Source organism: Moschus berezovskii, chromosome 19 (genome assembly GCF_049115385.1).
Source record: "Moschus berezovskii isolate FMDL1 chromosome 19, NW_MosBer_1.0, whole genome shotgun sequence".
NCBI lineage: Eukaryota > Metazoa > Chordata > Mammalia > Artiodactyla > Moschidae > Moschus > Moschus berezovskii.
In genome coordinates, this window is record NC_142478.1 from 19194441 (window position 1) to 19220334 (window position 25894).

The 25894-nt window shown below is 39.7% G+C and overlaps 1 protein-coding gene across 5 annotated transcripts in view; it reads right to left on the reverse strand.

Annotated features, from left to right (window-relative positions):
* Nucleotides 1–1049: 1049 nt before the first annotated feature.
* The window catches only part of IL15 (interleukin 15), a 92092-nt gene continuing 67247 nt past the window's right edge, over nucleotides 1050–25894 (reverse strand). For 4 of the 5 annotated variants that reach the window (XM_055404771.2, XM_055404770.2, XM_055404769.2 and 1 more), the window contains exons 2-7: nucleotides 18015–18113; nucleotides 16511–16608; nucleotides 15144–15228; nucleotides 8562–8606; nucleotides 6094–6231; nucleotides 1050–3092 (exon numbers count right to left, since the gene is read on the reverse strand). In XM_055404771.2, coding sequence (XP_055260746.1) covers nucleotides 2982–3092; nucleotides 6094–6231; nucleotides 8562–8606; nucleotides 15144–15228; nucleotides 16511–16608; nucleotides 18015–18026 — 489 coding nt within the window. In that variant the 5' untranslated portion in view covers nucleotides 18027–18113 and the 3' untranslated portion in view covers nucleotides 1050–2981. Of the gene's footprint in view, nucleotides 3093–6093; nucleotides 6232–8561; nucleotides 8607–15143; nucleotides 15229–16510; nucleotides 16609–18014; nucleotides 18114–25894 lie in introns of those variants that run through there. The other variant, XR_016035312.1, reaches the window with a different exon arrangement.

Sequence of the window (25894 nt, forward strand, 5' to 3'; positions counted from 1 at the left end):
AAATAGGAGGAAAGTGGTCAAAAGATACAAACTTCCAGTTACAAGATGAATAATTACTAAGGATGTAATGGACAATATAATTATGATAGCTGACATTGCTGTATGTTATAAAGGAGAGTTGTTGACAGTAAATCCTGTAAGTTCTCATCTCAAGGAGAAAAGTTTTTCCCTGTTTTTTCCTTTCTTTTCTCTTTATTGTATCTATAGGAGAAGACAATGTTAGCTAAACCTATTACATTAATCATTTTACAATATATGTAAATAAAAATTCACAATTAAACTTCTATAGTGATGTATGCCAATTTATTTCTGAATAAAACTGTTTTTTAAAAAACCCAAACAAACAAAAACACAAACAAAACCTTCCAGGTGATTTTGATGTCATTGGGCATACTTCAAAAATACTGCCCTAGGTAATATATTTATATTAAAGTAGCTAGCAATTTCCTTTTTGAAAGTCATATCAAACTGTCAACTTACACTGAGTTATTAGTGCATAAAAACCCTAAAATCTTTTTTGCTGAATGTAGCTGCATCCTTATTCTTTAGTCCTGCAGTTCATTATTGGGGCCCAAGTACAGAACTCTTTGCATATCCTTATTAATTTTCATCTTTTTACACTGGCACTCCCTTCTAGCCTGAGGGAACTGTAAATCTTCATTGCATATTCCACAGATTTGATAAACACACCTTCTATCTTTATCCAAGTCACAGACCAAAATGTACCACAAGACCCAAAATGAAAATCTTAAAACTTATATGGAGACACAAAAGACCCAAAATAAAACAGTGGAGGCATGATCATGGCTCTGTTTTACAAATGCCATCATTCCATCGAGAATATTTTCATCTCAAAGAAATATACTATCATGTTTTAGACATTATTATTCACTTCTACGGAGACTCAACTAAAAACAGAATTCCTGTAATGTATTGGGTTTAATGAACATGGTAAAATTTTCTTAACATATTAAATAATTTGATCTTTAACGAATATCCAAACATCTGTATTTCAACTTTTAAAATTTCTGCTTAATACCTTTGATACAATAAATAAAACAATTTCCCTGTAAAAAAAAATTCTTTTTCAGATGAAACTAAAAAAAAAAAAAAAAAACAATGCCACAAGCTCAATGGCTGCCAAATATTATTTGTCTGGATTGAGGTCAAGGGACACACTGAGAGCCAATACATGACTCTTTGAAGGTCAAAGGGAATACAGATTTCTCCAAAACTATCTTGAAAGAAAATATTAAGCATACGTTGACTGAAAGAATGAGATACATGAGCATGGATGGGGCACTGGACTACTAAAGAATGATTCAATAGAGAAATGGTTTGTGCTATGACATGGAAAGAAATCAAATTCTTAAGATAAATTCCTAGTCTTTGATCTCTCAGTAAAGTCTGCCAGAAGCGACCTAGGGGCAAGAAATCTGTGATGAGATGAGCATATTTCGTTTCAGTCAGTTCAGTTTCAAGAGAGTTTGAAAATTTTAGACAGTATACTAAAAAATAATAGAAACAATTATTTCATGCCACATCATGTGAGCTCTCATCAACAGTTTTTTATTATACAAACATGACAAAAACAAAGTAGGAAAGTAAAATACTTGTACATGAGGGAAGAATGAAATACAAACATTGTTGCAACCATTAGCTTTTGATACACAATTTCATCTATCAGTAAAGGTTTATTCCGTTCCATTCCATTCAGTCGCTCAGTCGTGTCCGACTCTTTGTGACCCCATGAATCACAGCACGCCAGGCCTCCCTGTCCATCACCAATTCCCAGAGTTCACCCAAACTCATGTCCATCGAGTTGGTGATGCCATCCAGCCATCTCATTCTCTGTTGTCCCCGTCTCCTCCCGCCCTCAATCCCTCCCAGCATCAGAGTCTTTTCCAGTGAGTCAACTCGTCACATGAGGTGGCCAAAGTATTGGAGTTTCAGCTTTAGCATCAGTCCTTCCAATGAACACCCAGGATTGATCTCCTTTAGAATGGACTGGTTGGATCTCCTTGCAGTCCAAGGGACTCTCAAGAGTCTTCTCCAGCACCACAGTTCAAAAGCATCAATTCTTCCGCGATCAGCTTTCTTCACAGTCCAACTCTCACATCCGTACATGACCACGTACAGCCACAGTAAAGGTTTATTATAGATGGACTGATGCATATTCCATGCCAGGCACTTGCAAACTCTCTCATAATAAGAGCAGTAAAGAATCCACCTGCAGTGCCGCAGATGCAGGTTCAATCCCTGGTCAGGAAGATCCCCTAGAGAAGGAATTGGCAGCCCACTCCAGTATTCTTGCCTGAAAAATCCACTGGACAGAGGAAACTGGCAGGCTACTGCCTGTTGTTGTTCTTGCAACCCCATGAATTGCAGCAGCTAGGCTTCCTTGTCCCTCACCATCTCCTGAAGTTTGCTCAAATTCATGTCCATTGAGTTGGTGATGCTATCTGACCATCTCATCCCCTTCTCCCCTCTTCTCCTCTTGCCTTCAATCAGCTAAATAAGAAGTAAATGAAGGTTGGTAGTCAATTTCCACATTGGTTGGGGCATCCTCTATGCCTGTAACCACAGTACCAAGTGGTACAGGTTGTTTAATAATTTGACTGTCACCCTTGAACCAAACACCCTCTATTTTCCTATAAGATATAAAATATCAGTACAATTTCAAAGGATAAAATATGTACACAATTTTATTCAACATTTTACATTATGCTACAAATATGTACAATTTCAACAATAAATTAAAAATAAATGAACAAAATAAGTCCGTCCTTGGCAGACAACGTGGTCTCAGCACCGTGTTTAGACTTCTACCTTTATGAATCCATCCCAACCAAATTCCTGAGCATCCTCTTGCCAGGAGAATTTGTTTTGGCAGCACATTTGAAATGCTGAGTGCTTTGTTGCCTCTAAGCCGTGGAAAGATGTTTGTTAATAATAGAAATGCAGAAAAGGATCAGCTGCAATCAAGAAGTGTTGATGAACATTTGCACAATATGTACAAAACTCTTCAAAAATTCTTTGATACTTTTTTCCTCCAGTTCCTCACATTCTTTGCATCCCAATTCTGTTTTATTCTGCAAATAAAAAGAAAGGATTAGATTGGAAAATCTAAAATAGGTCTTTCCTGTGAATATCATATCATTTGAACCACATGGTGAGGTCCAGACATAAAATATTCGGCAGATTAATTACCATATTAGGAAGAACTGAGGGAAAAGAGAACTGGGGAGATTTGATAAGGACTGATTTTTTCCTAGAGTGAATTAAGGACAGTGAAAAATATAATTGAAAAAAAAAAGACCTATTGAACCACAAACTTCTGGCTTAGAGGCCTTCAGTAGTTTCTAGTCATCTACCCTAGCATGAAGTCCTTGGCCCCCTGCATGGCATGCCGGCTCTCCTTGAGCTGTTCCTTATCCATTTCCTCCACTTTTCCCACAGCTCAAAGATTCAGCCCTAGGAACACTGGGCTCATGCCTTTTGGTCCCATACACACATTGACCTATTAGGTGTTTTGCTGTCTTTGCTTTTCTCTCTTCCTTCCACACTTCTATTTTAGTTACAACCACTCATACTTAAGATCACTCAGGTGCTGTCTCCACTGGGAAGGCTTTTCTGAACCTGGGAGCTCCCGAGGCTGGACTAAACGTCCCATCTCTGCATTCTCAGAACTCCGTATTTAGGTTCTCTCTCATATCACGTCATGTGTTAGGCTGATATTAAGGAGCTTTATGCTTCTCAGACCACTGTTTGCTCTAGGCTCTTCCAGGAAGTCAAAGCTATGAACTGTTGCTTCGCATAGGGCCTGGCACATGATATTCACCCAATTATTATTGGTTAGTTTGAACTATTTTGATGAATATCATAAATTATTATACTTTAAACACAGTTTCTACAAGTGTAGCAATCCACAAAACAAACTTTCCAGGGATCATCTGAACTGTGAAAGCTGTTTCAGAAAAAAATAAAAATGAGATTTTTCCATCCATTAAGCATTTAAAATTCAAATTCACCAATGTTTATCAAGCACATACCCTCTGCCAGGTGCTGTCATATTCCATATAATGCTGTCCTATTTGATTCTGAAAATAATCATGTCAGATAGGAAGGCAGAGATAGTAAATGACTCATTTAGTTTGACATAATCAGTGAAATTCTCCACGTCCAGGTCTTCTGACTGTGCATTTGGGCCACACTATGTCATGATGAGGGGGACTATAAAAATGCACATTAAAGAGTTCCCCATTGACATTGCTGTGAATTATCTGTTGCATGGCTCAGCCTTTTCACCAATAACAGAGAGATAACATATCACAAGAGTATTTTAAACATGCATATATTCATTTCAGAAATAGATCAGAATTCTAGTACATCTCCAGCATTGTTCTAGGAGTCGGGATACAGCACTAAAAAGACAAAAAGATGGAAACAAAACACCTGCCCCTCTGAAGCTGAAATTCTAGTAGGAAAAATCAGACAATATCCAGCAAGTAAAATATATAGTATTAAAGCTGGTGGGACATATAGAGAAGGGGGTGAGGCATGCTGAGGTGGGGGCGGGATCGCAGTTGTGAAGAAGTGACATTGTTATGAGATGGTGACATTGAAATAAAGACCTAAAGCAGCTTGGTACTTTAGGGAAAGTCAACAGTGTCCATCCACACTAGCGCAGGGTCTCTGCTCTTTCAGTTGCCTCTGACTAAACATACTCCCCCGTGGCATCCTTGAAGCTCATTCTCTCTCATGTTTTTGCCAATTGTCAGCTTTGTAAGCAAACCTTCTCGAGAGTCTCAGTCCCCTGACCTGCCTCTTTTGTGGCCACTACAGTTATTAATAAACACCTGACCTACTATTTATTTGCTTGTTGATTACTACGTGTTTCCTCCTTCTGTATGAGCAGGAACAGTATGTTTGTTTTAACTTCTGTTATCCTAAGGGCCTACAATAGGTCCCAAGGAGTATTAGTTAAATGAACAAAATATGATGATGGCTTTGTTTGTTTATGAAACTTTTTCTGTCCACTTTCCTTTGGCCACTAGTGTTTGACCATGCAAGCCATAATCGTCTGTACTTCAGGGCCTTAGCTGATGCTCCAGTCTAGGATAGGAGTCCCTGGCGTTTGCTCTCCAGGAGCCCTATACTGCTCTTGCTACCTAGGAGTATACCTTATACTCCAAGTTATCAGATTTTTATTATTATCTTTTTGCAACATTTACCCTTTGAGTAGATAAGAAGGTAGACTCTGGAGAGAAATTGCTCGGGGATTCCTGGCTCCTCGTTTTACTAACTGCATGAATTGGAGAGAGAGATGCAAGCTCCCAGAGCCCCAATTTCTTAAACCTCAAAACAGAAAAAATGATAACCATATCTCACAGATTGATTGCGAGAATTCAACGAGTCACCATCTGACCCTGGAAGAACAGTATCTGGCACAGAGTAATAACCCAACTATTAATCTATGGATGCTCAACAACTGGGCATCAGACATAAAGAATCTTCCCTGGTGGCTCAGACATAAAGAATCTGCCTGCATGCAGGAGATCCTGGTTCTATCCCTGGGTTGGGAAGATCCTCTGGAGAAGGAAATGGCAATCCACTCCAGTATTCTTGCCTGGAGAATCCCATGGACAGAGGAGCCTGGTGGGTTATAGTCCACAGGGTCGCAAACAGTTGGACAGGACGGAGTGACTAACACACACACACATGGACACACACACGGACACACACACACACACACGCTTAACAATTATGTAACTATACCTGGTGATCAACACCTTGAGGTCAGTGACCTCTTTGTCTAGTTCACCTTTGTCATTTTAACACATTAAGAACACCCCTGTGTGCACTGAAGGCGCATGTAGTAAATGTTTGTTGAAAGAATAAATCAATAAAAAGTTTAGGATTGTGTGTACATGAGGGATGGTGCAGCTCCTGGCAGCCATTCTGCTGAAACAGTCTCCTTTTCCCAAGTGCTTCCTCCAAGGGTCTCCTTGTCCATTCCCATCCAGCTAATGACTTCCCCCAGTCAATCCAAGAGCATCTGATGTAACTCTGGACAACTACTGGATAACTCACCTCAATGGAAGATAAATTGCTGTTTGCTAGCATGGTAAGATTTTCTATTATTTCATAAATGGTGGCATTTTTGGACTCATGTAGAATAACACGTAACTCCAGGAGAAAGCACTGCATCGCTGTTACTTTGCAATTGGGCTAAAACAGAATTACAAAGAATCATTTTTGAAAACAATTATTTTCCCATTATTTCAGTTTCACACAGACGCAATTCTGATTTTGTAAAAAGTCAATCCAACTATTTTATAAAGAAACACAATATGCCTAAGACGTTTTACATAGGAAACAGCTTCACTTATTTTTCTCTTTTGGCTTTGAAATCAAAACCAAAACAAACTGAGAACAAAAAACAGTCAGGAAAGATGGGGATACTGTGCAGAAGAAAGAACATAAAACTAGAAAACGTAGAAATAATATGCCACTTTTTCCCATTAAGCACATTTCCTCTGTCTAAAGGGGTGATAATATTGATCTGGAACTCTCAAAACATGAATATAGACGGTGCATATGGAAGAATTTTTTAGAATCAGACTGTATTGTTAACATTTTAAATATTGGTAGCTGCTAATCATATTATTCCTGCAGGTTCCAGTGGCACACACGATTCCAAGAAATTTCTTAGAAAAATCAAAGCAGGAGTATGGCCTATGCACAGGCTGGCCAAATCAGAAAGGTACTTTACAAGTCCCATAAAAATACATTTCCCAAGATGATTACTTTAACAAAAACCTAAACTTCAAACCAAAGTATTTAATGAGCATGTGGGGATTTGACAGAGACTGTCTGATTTCTTGTTCTCAATGCCATGCGTAGTGCCTGGAGCTCTGCAGGCACTTGGCAAGTGCGGAAGGAAGGAAGGAAGGAAGGAAGGAGGGAGGGAGGGAGGGAGGAAGGAGGGAGGGAGGGAGGAAGGGAGGGAGGAGGGAGGGAGGAAGGAGGAAGGAGGGAGGGAGGGAGGAAGGAGGGAGGGAGGGAGGGAGGGAGGGAGGAAGCCACCGGGCTGGCACTGGAAATACTCCTTATCCTCCCACCGCAGCTGCTCTGGATTGAAAGGGTAAACACTGTCACCATGCCAATAAAATAAATAACAACTAAAATATAAATAATAAAACTGAGTTTCAGAAGTATTTAGTGTCTTCCAAGGTAGCAAAGCTAGAAAGTGGCTGAGTCAGGGCTGAAATCTAAATTTCAGTCTCAGCTTCTTGCTAGCTACAACCCCCCAGATAAGCAGCAAGGTTGCTGCTGCTGCTGCTGCTAAGTCACTTCAGTCGTGTCCGACTCTGTGCGACCCCATAGACGGAAGCCCACTAGGCTCCCCCATCCCTGGGATTCTCCAGGCAAGAACACTGGAGTCGGCTGCCATTTCCTTCTCCAATGTGTGAAAGTGAAGTCGCTCAGTCGTGTCCGACCCTTAGCGACCCCATGGACTGCAGCCTACCAGGCTCCTCCATCCATGGGATTTTCTAGGCAATAGTACTGGAGTGGCTTGCCATTGCCTTCTCCGAAGCAGCAAGGTTATCATCTTACAAAAACAGCAATCTCAGGATTCTGAGTGTTGGCGATTAATTGACTGCTTTCTACTTTGAAGAAAACGCAAAGAAAAATGGAAAACACGTTGAAGCCAAAAGAGGAGACTCTTTCCAGTGCATCAGCACTATACCCAAGTGATTGATCGATACCTGCACCCCACCCTCCGCACCCAGTTTCTGGCTGTGGCTTCTTTCCAATGCTTAAAAAGTCTCGGTAGGGTAAACCTTCTATTTCAGAGAAGTTCTAATTAAGGAATAACAGAAGACTCACTGTTGTGAATACACACAACAGAGTTTGTTTTCCATGAAGAGAAGATGTCAGGGATTTGTGTCTTGGTTTTAGTAACCAATTCAGAGAGAATGGACCAGCAACTCAACCGAAATTCTATATGCCTTAAGCAATGTCAGCATATTAATGAAGTGATTTAAGATCGTTTTTGAATTCTGATAGATTTCATGGGTTGTGTTTGTTTCTTTTCTCACATAAAAAATAACCAGTCAGAACCCTTTTCTGACAACTGTAGAGATTCAGGCAAAATGTAGAACAGGAATATATTTAAACAATTTGAAAAAAAATATGATTAAAAGTGAGAGCACTGGATAAAACTGATATGTTGGATATTTTTAAATTGACTAACTTGATTCTTGCATCAATTGCATTATGTTTTACTTGCATCACAGAAATATATGCTATGTTTTGACATGGATAGAAAAAGGCTTTGATTTGACAAAGATGCTACAATATAAATAGTATCTATGTAGTTCTTTCTCCCTAAAGGGCTATAATCTCAACAACTGCATATAAAATTGATTGATCATATGAACATGCCAAACATTAGATTTTTAAAACAATACATGTTTCAGTAAATTAATAAAAATATATTTCCAAGCCTTTGAACATTGGAAAAGACAGCAATGTTGAAAACAAAATATACTCACATGAGCATCACTTTCAGTATATAAAGTGGCATCCATATGTATAGACTGAAAAGAAACAAAAAGAAGCAAAATGAGAAACTATTCCCTGCTTTAGATATAATGCGAACAACCTACTGAAAACATTAAATTAAACTTTCTAAATTATTTATTTTGAGATAATTTTATTCATGTGAAGTTATAAGAAAAATACAGCAAGATCCGGTGTGCCCCTTCACCACTTTCCCCAGCGATGATGTCCTGCATCATCAGTTCAGTTCAGTCGCTCAGTCACATCCGACTGTCAGCGACCCCATGGTCTGCAGCACACCAGGCTTTCCTGTCCATCATCAACTCCCAGAGCTTGCTCAAACTCATGTCCATCAAGTCAGTGAGGCTATGCAACCATCTCATCCTCTGTCGTCCCCTTCTCCTCCCACCTTCAACCTTTCCCAGCATCAGGTACTTTCAAATGAGTCAGTTCTTCACATCTAGTGGCCAAAGTATTAGAGTTCCAGTTTCAGCATCAGTCCTTTCAATGAATATACAGGTCTGATTTCCTTTAGGATGGACTGGTTGGATCTCCCTGCAGTCCAAGGGACTCTCAAGAGTCTTCTCCAACACCACAGCTCAAAAGCATCAATTCTTTAGCACTAAGTTTTCTTTATAGTCCAACTCTCATATCCATACATTACTACTGGAAAAACCATAGCCTTGACTAGATGGACTTTTGTTGGCAAAGTAATGTCTCTGCTTTTTAATATGCTGTCTAGGTTGGTCATAGTTTTTCTTCCAAGGAGCAACCGTGTTTTGATTTCATGGCTGCAGTCACCATCTGCAGTGATTTTGGAGCCCCCCAAAATAAAGTATGTCACTGTTTCCCTTATTTCCCCATCTATTTGCCATGAAGTGATGGGCCCAGATGCCATGATCTTAGCTTTCTGAACATCGATTTTTAAGCCAACTTTTTCATTTTCCTCTTTCACTTTCATCAAGAGGCTCTTTAGTTCTTCTTCACTTTCTGCCATAAGGGTGGTGTCATCTGCATAGCTGAGGTTACTGATATTTCTCCCGGCAATCTTGATTCCAGCTTGTGCTTCCTCTAGCTTATATTTCGCATGATGTACTCTGGATACAAATTAAATAAGCAGGGTGACAATATACAGCCTTGACATACTCCTTTCTCGATTTGGAACCAGTCTGTTGTTCCATGTCCAGTTCTAACTGGTGCTTTAAGACTGCATACAGATTTCTCAGGAGGCAGGTCAGGTGGTCTGGTATTCCCATCTCTTGAGGAATTTCCCATAGTTTGTTGTGATCCACACAGTCAAAGGCTTTGGCATAGTCAATAAAGCAGAAGTAGATGTTTTTCTGGAACTCTAGTGCTTCTTCAATGATCCAAAGGATGTTGGCAATTTGATTTCTGGTTCCTCTTTTTCTAAATCCAGCTTGAACATCTGGAAGTTCATGGTACACATACTGCTAAAGCCTGGCTTGGAGAATTTTCAGCATTACTTTGCTAGCATGTGAGATGAGTGCAATTGTGAGGTAGTTTGAGCATTCTTTGGCATTGACTTTCTTTGGAGTTGGAATGAAAACTGACCTTTGGCCTGTGACCACTGCTGAGTTTTCCAAATTTGCTGGCAAATTGAGTGCAGCACTTTCACAGCATCATCTTTTAGGATTTGAAATAGCTCAACTGGAATTCCATCACCTCCACTAGTTTTGTTTGTAGTGATGTTTCCTAAGGCCCACTTAACTTCACATTCCAGGATGTCTGACTCTAGGTGAGTGATCACACCATCGTGGTTATCTGGGTCGTAAGATCTTTTTTGTACAGCTCTTCTGTGTATTCTTGCCACCTCTTCTTAATATCTTCTGCTTCTGTTAGGTCCATACTGTTCCTTTCCTTTATCGAGCCCATCCTTACATATGTTCCCTTGGTATCTCTAATTTTCTTGAAGAGATCTCTAGTCTTTCCTATCCTTTGTTTTCCTCTATTTCTTTGCATTGATCACTGAGGAAGGCTTTCTTATCTCTCCTTGCTATTCTTTGGAACTCTGCATTCAAATGGATATATCTCTCTTTTTCTCCTTTGCCTTTACCTTCCCTTCTTTTCTCAGCTATTTGTAAGGCCTCCTCAGACAACCATTTTGCCTTTTTGCATTTCTTTTTCTTGGGGATGGTCTCGATCCCTGTCTCCTGTACAATGTCACAAACCTTGGTCCACAGTTCTTCAGGCACTCTGTCGATCAGATCTAATTCCTTGAATCTATTTGTCACTTTCATTGTAAAATTGTAAGGGATTTGATTTAGGTCATACGTGAATGGTCCAGTGGTTTTCTGTACTTTCTTCAATTTAAGTCTGAATTTGGCAGTAAGGAGTTCACGATCTGAGCCACATTCAGCTCCTGGTCTTGTTTTTGCTGACTGTATACAGCTTCTCCATCTTTGGCTGCAAAGAACATAATCAATCTGGTTTTGATATTGGCCATCTGGTGACGTCCATGTGTAGTCTTCTTTTGTGTTCTTGGAAGTGGGTGTTTGCTATGGCCAGTGCGTTCTCTTGTCAAAACTCTATTAGCCTTTGACCTGCTTCGTTTTGTACTCCAAGACCAAATTTACCTGTTACCCCAGGTATCTCTTGACTTCCTATATCCCCTATAAAGAAAAGGACAACTTTTTGGGGTGTTAGTTCTAGAAGGTCTTGTAGGTCTTCATAGAACCATTCAACTTCAGCTTCTTTATCATTACTGGTCGGGGCATAGACTTGGATTACTGTGATATCGAATGGTTTGCCTTGGAAACGAACAGAGATCATTCTGTCATTTTTGAGATTGCATCCAAGTACTGTATTTTGGATTCTTTTGCTGATTATGATGGCTACTCTATTTCTTCTAAGGGATTCTACCCCACAGTAGTAGATATAATGGTGATCTGAGTTAAATTCACCCATTCCAGTCCATTTTAGTCCATTGCTTCCTAAAATGTCGATGTTCCCTCTTGCCATCTCCTTGTTTGACCACTTCCAATTTGCCTTCATTCATGAACCTAAGGTTCCAGGTTCCTATGCAATACTGTTCTTTACAGCATCGGACTTTACTTCCATCACCAGTCACATTCACTACTGGGTGCTGTTTTTGCTTTGGTTCCATCTCTTCATTCTTCCTGGAGTTATTTCTCCACTGATTTCCAGTAGCATATTGGGCACCTACCGACCTGGGGAATTCATCTTTCAGTGTCCTTTTTGCCTTTTCATCCAGTTAATGGAGTTCTCAAAGCAAGAATAGTGAAGTGGTTTGCCATTTCCTTCTCCATTGGACCACATTTGCCCTGCATAACATGGCACAATATCGTAATGAGGAGATTGACATGGATAAAATCCACCCACTTTGTTCAGATTTCACCAGTTTTTGTGTGTATGTGTATAGTTCTTTCTAGTTTAGAAAAGGCAGAGGAACCAGAGATCAAATTGCAAACATCCACTGGATCATTGAAAAAGCAAGAGAGTTCCAGAAAAACATCTACTTCTGCTTCATTGACTATGCCAAAGCCTTTGACTGTGTGGATCACAATAAACTGTGGAAAATTCTGAAAGAGAGAGGAATACCAGACCACCTGACTTGCCTCTTAAGAAACCTATATGCAGGTCAGGAAGCAACAGTTAGAGCTGGACATGGAACAACAGACTGGTTCCAAATAGGAAAACGAGTACGTCAAGGCTGTATATTGTCACCCTGCTTATTTAACTTCTATGCAGAGTACATCATGAGGAACGCTGGGCTGGAAGAAGCACAAGTTGGAATCAAGATTGCTGGGAGAAATATCAATAATTTCAGATATGCAGGTGATACCACCCTTATGGCAGAAAGTGAAAAGGAACTCAAAAGCCTCTTGATGAAAGTGAAAGAGGAGAGTTAAAAAGTTGGCTTGAAGCTCAACATTCAGAAAACAAAGATCATAGCATCTGGTCCCATCACTTCATGGGAAACAAATGGGGAAACAGTGGAAACAGTGTCAGACTTTGTTTTTTGGGCTCCAAAATCACTGCAGATGCTGACTGCAGCCATGAAATTAAAAGAAGCTTACTCCTTGGAAGGAAAGTTATGACCAACCTAGATAGCATATTAAAAAGCAGAGACATTACTTTGCCAACCAAGTTCTGTCTAGTCAAGGCTATGGTTTTTCCCGTGGTCATGTATGGATGTGAGAGTTGGACTGTGAAGAAAGCTGATCGCCGAAGAATTGATGCTTTTGAACTGTGGTGTTGGAGAAGACTCTCGAGAGTCCCTTGGACTGCAAGGAGATCCAACCAGGCCATTCTAAAGGAGATCAATCCTGGGTGTTCATTGGAAGGACTGATGCTGAAGCTGAAACTCCAATACTTTGGCCACCTCATGCGAAGAGTTGACTCATTGGAAAAGACTCTGATGCTGGGAGGGATTGGGGGTGGGAAGAGACGGGGAGAACAGAGAATGAGATGGCTGGATGGCATCACCATCTCGATGGATGTATGAGTGAACTCTGGGAGTTGGTAATGGAAGGAGGCCTGGTATTCTGCGATTCATGGGGTCACTAAGAGTTGGACACAACTGAGCGACTGAACTGCACTGAACTGAAAGTCTCTCCTGACTCTAGCAATTTTAACTGCTATTAAGTTTGCATTATCTGATATGAATATTGCCATTTCTGACTTTTAAAATTATTGTGTGAATGACTGTGCATGTGCCTCAGTTTCCTAGAGCTGCTGTAGCAAGGTACCACAAAGTGAGGGCCTTCAAGTAACAATCATACTCTTACAGTTCAAAGCCACGGATTCAACTAAGGCTGTTCCCTCTGAAGGTACTAGAGAACTGTCACTCCTTCTGGCTCCCAAACCCTTGCTGCATCATGCCAGTCATTCCAATCTTCTTTGGCTTGTGGCTGCCTGTTCTCACAGGGCCTTCTTCCTTGTGTCTGTGTGTCCTGTTCTCTTCTTATGAGGACAATAGTCAAGGATTCAGGGCCCACCTCACCTACTGTAATCTCACCTTAACTGAGTATATTTGCAAAGACTTCTGAGGTCTAGGTGAATGTGAATTTAGGTGTGGACACATGGACGGAGGAGCCTGATGGACTGTAGTCCATGGGGTCGCTAAGAGTCGGACATGACTGAGCGACTTCACTTTCACTTTTTACTTTCATGCATTGGAGAAGGAAATGGCAACCCACTCCAGTGCTCTTGCCTGGAGAATCCCAGGGATGGGGGAGCCTGGTGGGCTGCCGTCTATGGGGTTCACAGAGTCGGACACGACTGATGTGACTTAGCAGCAGCAGCAGCACTATTCAGTCTACTACAACATGACATATTCTTTTCTCTTTCTTAATTTCAGTCTACCCATTTCCTTCTAGACAGCACAAAGTCAGTTTGTATTTTGTCAACGATTTGGCTGATCTATGTCTTTTTGTTAGTATTCTTTTTCTCCTCTCCTTCTAGGATGATAATGCCAGGAAGGCTGGATCTTTTATTGTCCCCAAAATCCCTGAGGCTTTATTTACTTTTTTTCAATCTGTTTTCTCTCTATTCTGCCCTCGAGTTGACTGTCTTTCCTCTGTCATATTCATTCTGCTAATGAGCCTCTTCAGTCTGTTTTATATCTTAGCTATTGTATTTTTTAGTTCTGTAATTTCCATTTGGTGTGTTTTCACATATTGTATTTCTTCGCTAAGACTTTCTGGGTTGTTTTTTATTTTATTTTCAGTTGTTCCAAGGATATCCATAGTTGTTTGCTGGCACATCTTCATGATGGCTGCTTTGAAATTCTTGTCAAATAATTCCAACATCTAATCCATTCCAGTTTCAGAGTCTGTTTCAGACTCTCTTCTCATTCAATTTGTGATTTTCCTGCTTTTTGGGTTGAAAACTAATTTTTCAATATATTCTGGTATTTAGGATATTATGTAAGGAGACCCTGGTCCTACTTAAGTCTTGTGGTTTAGCGTGCAGCCACTCTGTGTAGGCTTAGCACAGAGGTGCTGACCTGTGTTTGTATGCTGTGATTCCAATGATGGTTTAGTTTTCAGAATCTTTGTGGTGCAAATTTGGAAGGTTTGGTACACCTGCTGCCCCTGAGATGCTCACTGGTCCTCTTGTGTTGCCCACACAATAATACAGCCCCTATTTCTCTCCTCCACAGGTTCTGCCAGAACAACCGGTGTCTCCAGAGGGCATTTTCTAGCCCATGAAACAGACGATCCTTCGCTGGGTCAGCCTATTTCCCCTACAAGGGTCACCAAGTCACCTGACTTTTCTGCTAACGAGCCTCTCCAGTCTGTTTTATACCTGGAGGAGATATCTGTTATATATCTGACAGGAAAAGGGAGTTCCTCTGGCCTGTGGTCACAGAGAGTTCTTCATGCTAGGCCACTCATAAATTGAGGTTTAAGGGTAATTGCTATCTGAAAATTCTAAATAAAATATTTCATTTGAGGTTCTATGAGGCATACCAGTTCTACAGAAACATTATTGTTTTAAGTGAGATTTCATTAAGACTGATAGCAAAACCCAGGGAGTAACAAATTCCATAGCAATTATACGAAATATTTTATGGAAAAATGAGTACTTACTTGAATAAGATGTTCAATTGTTTTTAAATCATTTATTACATACTGCCAGTTTGCTTCTGTTTTGGGAAGACCTGCACTGATACAGCTGAAAGCAAAACCAAAGAGCAAAGCATTTTGAATGAACATAATACTGCTTGATGAATACTACAGGCAAAAGAGCAATCAAGACCATTTTATTCCAACAAGTGAAAAAATGAGTGCTATCTTTGCCTTTGTGCCTTGTAGATGAATATAAACACTGAACATATAGTACAATTTTGGTGCTTTACTCTAGCTTGATGACCAACCTGGATTACAGAAAAATCTAATTCAGAGGGATAACTTATAGATAAGCTGGTGCAATTTATCACATCGAAATAAAAACATTGCTTGCTATGTGGCAGTGCCCAGAATATGTTTTTGAATGAATTATTACTTTCCTTTAAGTAGAGGTCCCATCAGACTTTTAAGTCTAATAAATGGTTAAAATCATTAAATAAGCAATCACTTTCTTCATGTAAGGATTTTGACAGTAAATATATGCCCCTTACATGCACCTTATAGCAGCTTTCTCCATAAACATTATGAACTCGGGCCTAGTCACAAAACTAGATCATACAACTTACTTTTGTAAAATGGAAATTTAATATCAGGACAAAAGATACACACACTGAACAAGTAACTGCATAATAATTCTTAGAGCTTCAGGAAAAATAGTTGCTCCCTGATGGATCCAAGACAGAATCATGCAAGCCAAAACTATTCTTTTTTTGAGAGGAGGAGTTACCGGCAAAAATCTATGGTTCCCCATAACATGAAGGTATTAGCAGAATAAAACTGAACTGCAAGTCAGATCTCAAAACTACCATTTGGGTGAGTGCAGTATATTAGTTGCATCTAACAGAGAAGGAAAAAGTTAATAGGCATGGGAAAATATGAATGTTTATTAGGAGGAAAATAAAAAGGCCTAAATGAAGAAACATGTTTCAAACTGAACTAAGATAGGGCTCAAAGGATAGGAAGAGGCAATGTCAGGGGTAGATAAAACAAAAAAACAACATGGGTAAGCCCTCAATATCTATTTTCTTACTGGGGTCCAAATCACACAGGATGTCAATAAAGAGTTTCCTTCCAAGTTTAGTCAGATGCCAAGAAGTCCAATTTATTTTCAGGATGTAATACTCATTTGGAATTTTATAAGAATATAGAAATTCTCTGTAGGATGTTTACCAAATCTCCTCTGAATCTCCATAATCTGCTATCATACCCCACATACTGAGAACCTAAAGATTTAAGCAATGGATACGAACCAATTTAATAGAGAATATATTGAAGAACAATAATCCTGGTTATTAACATGATGATTCTATGCTGAAAAATAAAATTACCCCAAAATGAAGACATGAATGCCAGCCTCTGTTAAAAAATGACTGTTCAGAAGTAAACACAAGTAGCATTGGATGGAAGTACTTCTCAAATATGGTTTCTGAAAAATAAAACCATAGACAAAGTGGTTAAACTTCTCAGTGAAAAAATGAGATTCAAAGTGATACCTTATCATATTTTTAGGTTCCAAAATGTAAATATATCAAAGTTTCAGAATTCCTTATTGGAATTAATGAAATTAGAATGTATCCTTTTTGCTTTCTCCCCTACTTTCAACTCTGTCTCCTACACGCAAAGTTCTTTAATATATATTTCTCCAGATGCATTTCAATAATAATAATGCATAGAAAATATGTATATTTACTAATTTACCTATATGGTGATATAATTTGTTTCTATCATCCTTAACTTCCTTCTCATCCTTATTTCCTTTTTTCTTCTTTTTTTCTTACTTCCTTTTTAATTGTCCAACATATTTCATGTTAGTTATATGAATTACTAATATGGGTATGCTATACTCGGAGAAGGCAATGGCAAGCCACTCCAGTACTCTTGCCTAGAAAATCCCATGGATGGAGGAGCCTGGTAGGCTGCAGTCCATGGGGTCGCTAAGGGTCGGACACGACTGAGCGAATTCACTTTCACTTTTCACTTTCACACATTGGAGAAGGAAATGGCAACCCACTCCAGTTTTCTTGCCTGGAGAATCCCAGGGAAGGGGGAGCCTGGTGGGCTTCTGTCTATGGGGTTACACAGAGTCGGACACGACTGAAGTGACTTAGCAGCAGCAGCAGCAGTTATATACTAATTTCATATAACAATATGAAAATTAATTACATATTAATATCATTTGGAGACAAAATGAATAGAAATGGAATCAACCAAAGATACACTATGCTATCTTAAGAGCCGATATATAATAAATTTTCTGGGTGATTTAAGAAGATTCCTTATCTCAGAACTTCCTAGAGTTTTGATATTTCTGCCTGCCTCTTTCATGTGGTCAAAATCTTTATAGCTTCAGAGAGCAATGCTTTTTCTATTTTTTGGCCATGCAGCATCGTGGGATCAGCCCCCCAACCAGGGATCGAACCCACAGCCCCCTGCATTGGAAGGCAGAGTCTTAACCACTGAACTGCCAGGGAAGTCCCAAAAGAGCAGTGTTGACTTAACCTCTGAGACTCTATGCTCCATGTTATTCACACTGAAGGAATGAATAGCAGCTAGACCTTGTTTTCAAAGACTCCACAACTCATTGATTAGACATTTAAAGAACAAAATAGAGCGAGATAAGTGAAAAACAACGTGAAGAGCACATCAGGGTGTGAACAGACTTTAAAAACCTAGTTTATTTATTTTCAAAATAAGAATAATCCATATGTCAACAGACATCTGTGACATCCCAAAATCTCCAGAGAAGAGCCATATAAACTATTATGAAGTATCTGAGACACAAGTGACCTTTTAAGAAAAGTCTATATATTATCTTCATCTAATTTTTCTTACCAAAATTCTCATTACTCAATGCCAGAGTAAATCCTTCAGTATTGAAGAAGAGCTGGCTATGGCAATGGGTTTCCAGCAGCCATCCATCCAGAATACTTCCTACAATACAACCCAGAGCAAAGACAATCCATTAAAAACACAAGTGGACTAGTAGGGGGAGAGAAAGGGAAGAGAATTAACAGTTATTGAGCACCAACTTTTCCACAATCATGCTATTAGTCACTCAGAAATGTGTATCTCATTTAATCATCAGAAAAATCCTATGACGGAGGGTTAGCAACTTTTGGGTGAGCTGCCCAGGCCCCAAAGGAAGTACAAGACAGCCATGATTTGAGACCAAGTTTGTCTGATTACAAAGCCCAAGTCCTTTCCACTATATCAGGTTCTTGAATTGACTGAATTCCAAAGACATATTAATGAAAAGCTGAAGCACCCAAATACCTTAATGCATATAGACTACTGACTATTAATATAATTTACAACAGAAGTAGCTACTTCTATAGACATTGAATAGATGCCTTCAGTCTTTATATCATGTTAACTGAAACATCATTTGAGAATTTCATAAGTAACAAAATCCTGTTTTCTTTAATTCAAAGTGATGAAGTATATGAAGATTACACATTCCCATATCCAGTTCCACTTTATTAAAAAAAAATTAAAACCAAAACATATAAAATTTAAACAACAATTTTGGCCATCATTCTAAAATAGCATGTATTTGTTGACTTCGCCTTCAAAAACCAAAATCTGCCATGTTTCTCAACATAAGTATTCACTGCAATTAAGTTTTGTAGACTGAAATAGTTATTTTATTTTCAGATGTTTTTGAAATGCAAAAATGATTACTTTATAATATATGATGTATAACTCTTTAAAAGAAAAACTAGAATTTAACTAAATATTAAAAAAGATAGTGTAAGTGTATTTCCAATAAAAATGCCGTCTATGCCACAACAAAATATTAAGTCTAATCTTCCTATTACACATAATCTAAACCACCCATTAATCAGTTTAATTAAAGCAACCCCTCTGTTACTCTCATCTTAATCATTCTCTTTGTCTATGTTATCTCACTGCTCCAAATTATTTGCAAAACTTTAAAATTATCTTCACCATTTCACTCAAACTCTCTTAAATTCCCTACTTCCCTTTTAGTTGTAGGATCGCCCACCCCACATTGTTCAAGAAACAGGAGTTACTGAGCTGGGACCAAGCAGTACAAAGGGTGGTACAATTGTTAATGAGGCCTCATGAAGCTGCTTGAGTCAGCAAGGAGAATTTCAATCCTGGGCTTTTGCATCAGTGCGTCTCCACACTCGCACGATGTTAAAATCTTACCAGTCAGACTTTCACTGTCCTGCCCACCTACCAGCAACTGGTCTAAGTCAAGGACAACTAACAGCTTTAGTCAGAATGCTCCATGCCAAGTATCATAGAATAAGTAGGAAATGACCTCAAAGATGTCTCACAAATAATGATAATAAAAACCAGTGTTAATTGAGGCTATTTTTACAGCTTTGTTAATTTGGCAAAAGAACTGACATGGTTTTCTGGCTGACAGAAAGACAGATTTTCATAACAGCTTTGGAAGTTTCGACATTCCATACTTCTGTGGATCATAACTTTACTAAGAATGTGAGTGTGTGTAATCTAGGAGAGTAAAGAAGACCCAAAAAGGTAAAATACTCTGTAACTTTCTCTTTGAGTAAGACTCAGTATTAACATTTAATGTAATTATCAATCTTGATGGCAATACTAATTAGAGCAAGAATTGTTTACCAAATGCTTTTAAGTCTACAAAATTATTTCACATACATTATCATATTCAATCCTGGCAATATCTTTATATGAGAGATATTACGCTTATTTTACAGTGAAGAAATTGAGGTTCTGAGAGGTTAAGTGACTTGCTTCTGATAAATGTCATACATGTGGCTATCAAAATTCTACCTCACAATCCAGATTGCACAGGTAGAAGAGAGATGCAAGAAATAATAAACTCTGGTTGAGAAGTGGAGGTCCTTACTATAGAAAGCAGCCGATCCATCCCATGTGACTCATACAGTCATTGCTCTCTGATAGTTTACACAGGTCCAAGCGGGAGAGAGGTGGGAGAGGGATGGACTGGGAGTTTGGAATTAATAGATGCAAAATAGTATACACAGGATGGGTAAACAAGGTCCTACCGTATAGCACAGGGAACTATATTCAATATCTTCAGGTAAACCATAATGGAAAAGAATGTAAAAAAGAACATATGTGTTTGTAAGTATACGTGTGTGTGTGTGTAACTGGATCACTTTGCTGTACAGCAGAAATTAACAAGATGTTGTAAATTAACTATACTTCAATTAAAAAAAAAAACAAACAAACGTGTTTCAAACTGTTCTGACGTGAAATGGAGCTCAAGTCCTTTCACAAACATCATCTCATTTGACCCCCACAAAGTACCTGTTAGATAAAAATGGCTGAAACCAGGTTAATAACTTTCTGAAAATAGAAGTGTAGTGATGAAATAAATTGTCCACTTCCTTATAATGTCATATTTGTGGAGAACTATGGAAGCAGTATTTAATCCTGGCACACAGTTTGCATATAGTCATGAAAGGCCCTAACAATCAGCATCTTTGACCTGTCCTTCAGTCACCTGCATACCTAGATCCAGGAATAAAAAAGCCCAACTCTCAAAGAGCTATCAAAATTTAAGCGGAGTTTTTTTGGATTCCTGTGACAGGGTCTCACTGCAGGGTACTCCCTGAACTTACGGCAGCAATACTATCTATGTCACTGTCTAAGAGTTAGACATCGTGAAAAGTGGACAATCCACACAACGGTGTGGCTCCAGTAGCTTTAATTCTGGAGTGACTTGTGAAAACAGTCGTAAACATTCTGCATGCTAAGTTGCTTCAGTTGTGTCTGACTCTTAGTGACCCTACGGGCTATAGCTTGCCAGGCTCCTCTGTCCATGAGATTCTCCAGGCAAGACTACTAGAGTGGGTTGCCCTCCCTCCAGGGGGTCTTCCCAACCCAGGGACTGGACACATGTTTCTTAAGTCTCCTGCATTGGCAAGTGGTTTCTCTACCACTAGCACCACCTGGGAAGCCCCTATTCTATACCAATAGTAGTTTTTCCCAGTCAGGAAAACCAATCAGGCATACTGCTGTTTTCTTTTGCTTTATTCTGTTTAATTATTTACCTGCCTAGTTACACATTTAAAATGAACTTAAATAGACTCTGCAAGAAAAGAAGGTTATAAGTATTGGTGTATTTGGTACACATATTCAGCTAGTCACTCAAAAAAAAACTAAAACCGAGGGCAGACCAAGGTTGAATGCTTATGTGGAATATAAAACATGTAAGATTACATGGCAGTCCTTAATCCATTTAGTATGCATTTATTGAATACTTACTACCTGCTGGACGTTTCCGTATGACCTAGGCATTCCTGTTCACAAAGCAAATCAGTGAACACAGAAGCACCTTGGTTTCAGGAACAAAGATGGACTATATATAGTATACATAAGTAAATGGATTATATATTTCATTAAAGAGTGGTTAAATGACACAGGAAAGAAAAAGAAAACAGGTAAGAAGGACAAGGTTGCAACTTTAAGAAGGGTGATGTTCTAGAAGTCAAGTGAGAAAAGCACATTCAGGAAAGGGAAAGGAAGACCATCTCAGATGTGCTGACACAGATTGAGTGCTTCCCAGGGTGCTCAGCAACATGAGGGTCATGGGAGACCCTGAGAAGAGAAATTAGAGGGGAGTGGTGGGGGCAGAAGCCCCCATGGAATGGGCGGCAGAGAAAGGGAAAGGGCTGTCAATTGCTAGTGCAGACAAGGTTTTGAAGAATATTGCTCCAAAAGGTGATAATAGATGGTCGAAAATGAGGGAAATAGCAGCACATTTGTATGCAGAGGTAAAAACTAATTATGGAAGAAAGGGGGACAATTGTCAGAGGGACACTCTTAAATAGGGCTTCCCTATTTAAGATGGTAAAGAATCTTCCTGCAATACAGGAGACCGGGGTTCAATCCTTGGGTCGGGAAGATCCCCTGGAGGAGGGAATGGCTACCCACTCCAGTATTCTTGCCTGGAGAATCCTATGGACAGAAGAGCCTGGTGGGAAACAGTCCATGGAGTCCCAAAGACTTGAATACAACTGAGCAATTAACACACACACAAAAGAGGGGAACCACTGTCAGAGTGATATTCTTGAATAGGCAAGAGAGGATGCTATCTGGGATATTGTGACCATAATATGTATTTGGTCTTCATTCTCATTTCTGGCCCACAGCTCCTAAAACCCTAGGAATTTCTAGTGATGAGGGTGATGAGTCTTTGAGAGGGATGAGATCTTTTATTATGATAATGAGGTGACTTTTGTACTGCACCCAAGGATGTAGGCTGGTTTCAGGGAGAACCAACTATGTGGTTAGAGGATTGAAACTTTCAGTCCTATTTCTGCCCCGACCTCAGGAGAGGAGAGAGGAACTGGAGATTGAGTTCAATCACCAAGGATCAGCGATTTAATCAGGCATGTCTATGTAATGAAACGTACATAAAAAACCATAAGTGCAAGTCTGGAGAGCTTCAGGGTTTGGGGGCCACGTGAAGGTGCTAGGTGAGGGCATGGAGCTCTGCGCCCTTGTTTCACACCTTGTCCTGTGCAGCTCTTCCATCTGCCTATTCTTGAGTTATATTCATTTATTAAAAACCAATAAACTGGGGGTGTTAGGGACCTCTGATTTATAGCCAGTTGGTCAGAAGCATAGATAACAACTTAGACTTTCAACAGGCAACTGAAAGCACATGATGGAAGGCTGGGAGGTGGCCAGTCTGGATGACTGAACCATCAACCTGTGGGATCTGACTCCTAATTTGGGTAAAAAATATCTGAATTGAGTTGAATTCTTGGACATCACCCTACTGGTGTCTGAGCATTGCCTGTTAGTCATAGGGCAAATCCACCCTCCTCACGTTGAAACTGAGTGCTCAGAACATCAAAAGAGTATTTTATACACAAGGAGGTCCAAAATTGGTCACCTTTTCAACATGATCTTGAGAAGGAAGGCTGAGTAGAAGGGAACCTAGATGCACAGGCTGAGAGGCAGGTAGATGTGGTGGTGAAGTTTCTTGACATTGCTTTGATTTTCTGTTAACTAGGACTAAAGTCCAGAGAAGGCAATGGCACCCCACTCCAGTATTCTTGCCTGGAAAATCTCATGGACAGAGGAACCTGGAGGGCTGAAGTCCATGGGGTCGCTAAGAGTCAGACATGAATGAGCGACTTCACTTTCACTTTTCACTTTCATGCATTGGAGAAAGAAATGGCAACCCACTCCAGTGTTCTTGTCTGGAGAATCCCAGGGACGGGGGAGCCTGGTGGGCTGCCGTCTATGGGGTCGCACAGAGTCGGACACGACTGAAATGACTTAGCAAGCAAGGACTAAAGTCATCGGCAGACAGCCAGGGAAGGAGGTGTTAAGGATTGAAGATAGAAGAATACATGAAATAGCTATCAAGGTAGAGAGGACAGTGAATAGCACCTAGCCTAATGAAAGTTCATGGTCATGAATGGCCAGAAAGTAAGATTAGTCAGCATACTTGTGTTTCCTACAGCCACATTACTATATACAAAGAATAGCTAGGCTTGGAGTAGGTAGAGAAATGGATTTAGTCATGGTAACATATGTCAATGGAGAAGGCAGTGGCACCCCACTCCAGTACTCTTGCCTGGAAGACCCCATGGACGGAGGAGCCTGGTGGGCTGCAGTCCATGGGGTCACGAAGAGTCAGACATGACTGAGCGACTTCACTTTCACTTTCCACTTTCATGCATTGGAGAAGGAAATGGCAACCCACTCCAGTGTTCTTGCCTGGAGAATCCCAAGGATGGCGGAGCCTGGTGGGCTGCTGTCTATGGGGTCGCATAGAGTCAAACACGACTGAAGCAACTTAGCAGCAGCAGCAGCAGCATATGCCAAGCAAGTACAACCAAGAGAAAGGCAAGGGATTTTAGAGTATATGTAAGGGAGTATAAGAGACATGTGTCTAGGTAATATCGCTTTTTTAAAAATTGTAATTTTGGAGCTTCATAAAGGAAGGGTTATTGGAATCATGGGCTTTCCTGATGGCTCAGTGGTAAAGAATCTGCTTGCTAAGCAGGAGATGTGGGTTTGATCCCTGGGTGGGGAATAACCCCTGGAGAAGAAAATGGCAACCCATGCCAGTATCTTGCCTGGGAAATCCCATGGACAGAGGAGCCTAGTGGGTTACAGTCTATAGGGTCACAAAGAACTGGACAAGACTTCGGAACTAAAAACTTCAGTTGAATCACATCTTGAAGGACAGATAGATTTTAGATATGAGCAAAAGGAAACAACACTTCAGGTGGAGAAAAGAGCCTGACGAGGACTTGTGTACTCAGAGAAAAGTGAGTCATTTGATAACGGTGTGAAAGTAATGGTAGGAAACTGTAAACAAAGCTGTCACTGTGTATAAAACAGGAGTCAGTAAACATTCTCTGTAAGGGGTCAGATAGTAAACGTCATGCTTTGTAAATCTTGTAGACTCTGTTTCAACTATCTAAGGCTGACATAATGTGAAAACAGCCATATACAATGCATGAATGAATGGGTGTATCCAATACAACTTTACTTATCAAAATAGACTGTTGATGGATTTGACCCACAGGCCAGCCTCTGACACTTATGGATTTCATAATCAGTCCCAATTTCAGTAGAGCTGAGAAAGTAATATCTTTAACATCTTAAATTGTCCTGTCATTGAGTGTACTGGCATTTTTTCAACTTCTTTCAAGTAACTGTTTTCAACTGACACCAATATTATGAAATTTTCAAATAAGAAATTTGTTAAACACACAATCTGTGTTCAATATTAAGGCTAAAAAAATCCAGTGTGAACTATGTTACCATGAGTTACTACTGTGACTTTAAAAAATTACTTCCATTTAAAAATAAGATTTGGTGCACTGGGATGACCCTGAGGGGTGGGATGAGGAGGGAGGTGGGTGGAAGGGTCAGGATGGGGAACACATGTACACCCATGGCTGATTCATGTGAATATATGGCAAAAACCACCACAATATTATAAAGTAATTAGCCTCCAATTAAAATTAAATAAATAAATAAAAATAAAAACAAGATTTGAAGTTGGCATTTAATTTTCATGACTCCACATAATATGTTATTAAGGCCTGTGAATCACAACAGTTTATCAAAACAACAAAAATAAGTGATTAAGTAAGATTATTTTAGTATTTAAAAAATGCTATTTCATATAAGACCTATAAAATAATATACATATATATTTTAAATAAAACAAGTGTTCTTGGAACACTTAAGACAAATTGCTTAACTATACTGAAATGCTTCCAAACAAATCACAGCCATTTAAATATCACACTGCCAAGGACAAAGGTAGTTATAAAGTTTGGACACCTTAGTTACCATGACAACTCAAAAGGCCTTAACTAGACAGATGGTATTACAGAAAATGAATATAGAAACACCTAAGGGGCTTCCCTGGTGGCTCAGAGGTTAAAGCGTCTACCTCCAACGCGGGAGACCGGGGTTCGATCCCTGGGTCGGGAAGATCCCCTGGAGAAGGAAACGGTAACCCACTCCAGTATTCTGGCTGGAGAATCCTATGGACGGAGAAGCCTGGTAGGCTACAGTCCACGGGGTTGCAAAGAGTCGGACACGACTGAGTGACGGAACGGAACGGAAGGTAGTTTATCATCAAAGACAACAATGATGCATGTATGTGTGTATGCATGCTAGTTGTTCAGTTGAGTCTTACTCTCTGCAACCCCATGGGCTATAGCCCGCCAGGCTCCACTGCCCATGGAAGT